The sequence below is a fragment of the Merops nubicus genome, unplaced genomic scaffold, assembly GCF_000691845.1.
Source record: "Merops nubicus isolate BGI_N331 unplaced genomic scaffold, ASM69184v1 scaffold46778, whole genome shotgun sequence".
NCBI classification, from domain to species: Eukaryota; Metazoa; Chordata; class Aves; order Coraciiformes; family Meropidae; genus Merops; species Merops nubicus.
Window position 1 is genome coordinate 10,048 of NW_008624678.1, and position 471 is coordinate 10,518.

General features: G+C 28.0%; 1 protein-coding gene across 1 annotated transcript in view; it reads right to left on the reverse strand.

Moving 5' to 3' along the window:
* The window catches only part of BRD7 (bromodomain containing 7), a gene marked incomplete at its 5' end in the record, with an annotated part of 14,259 nt that overhangs the window by 9,353 nt on the left and 4,435 nt on the right, over positions 1-471 (reverse strand). The window contains one exon of the mRNA XM_008945421.1: positions 262-372. Within this exon, the coding sequence (XP_008943669.1) occupies positions 262-372 (111 nt within the window). The remainder of the gene's footprint in view (positions 1-261; positions 373-471) is intronic.

Here is a 471-nt window from a genome sequence, read left to right on the forward strand (position 1 = left end):
GAAGCTTAGAAAATTAAATATTAAATGCAAATATGGCTTCAATAACTGATCCAAATAAAAAATAAATAAAATGGTAGCAGCACCAAAGCATGAGCCTTAAAACAATGTACTATTAAAATTTTAATATGCAAGCATTTGACAAATATTAAGCAATTTTTTATTAATTTTCATGGATTCTTATAAAATGGAATGAAAGAAGGATCAAAAAGGAAGGAACATTTTTTTTTTTTTTAATATATTTTGGTTTTTATTTTCTATTACCTGGCTAAGTATCTTCATCCCCGAGTGCAGCAGTTTTTTTGCAGCTTTGTAGTAAATGGTGTCTGGTTTATTGTAAATCATGGCATTAGTACACATCAGTTTGAAGTTGTCCTGTACAGACATTAATAATTTTGGAATGAAAGTTGAGATTTTATAGTATAATGTAGTAAAATCCTTGTTTACAAATCTAGTGTGTTGAGCTGTAGGGAA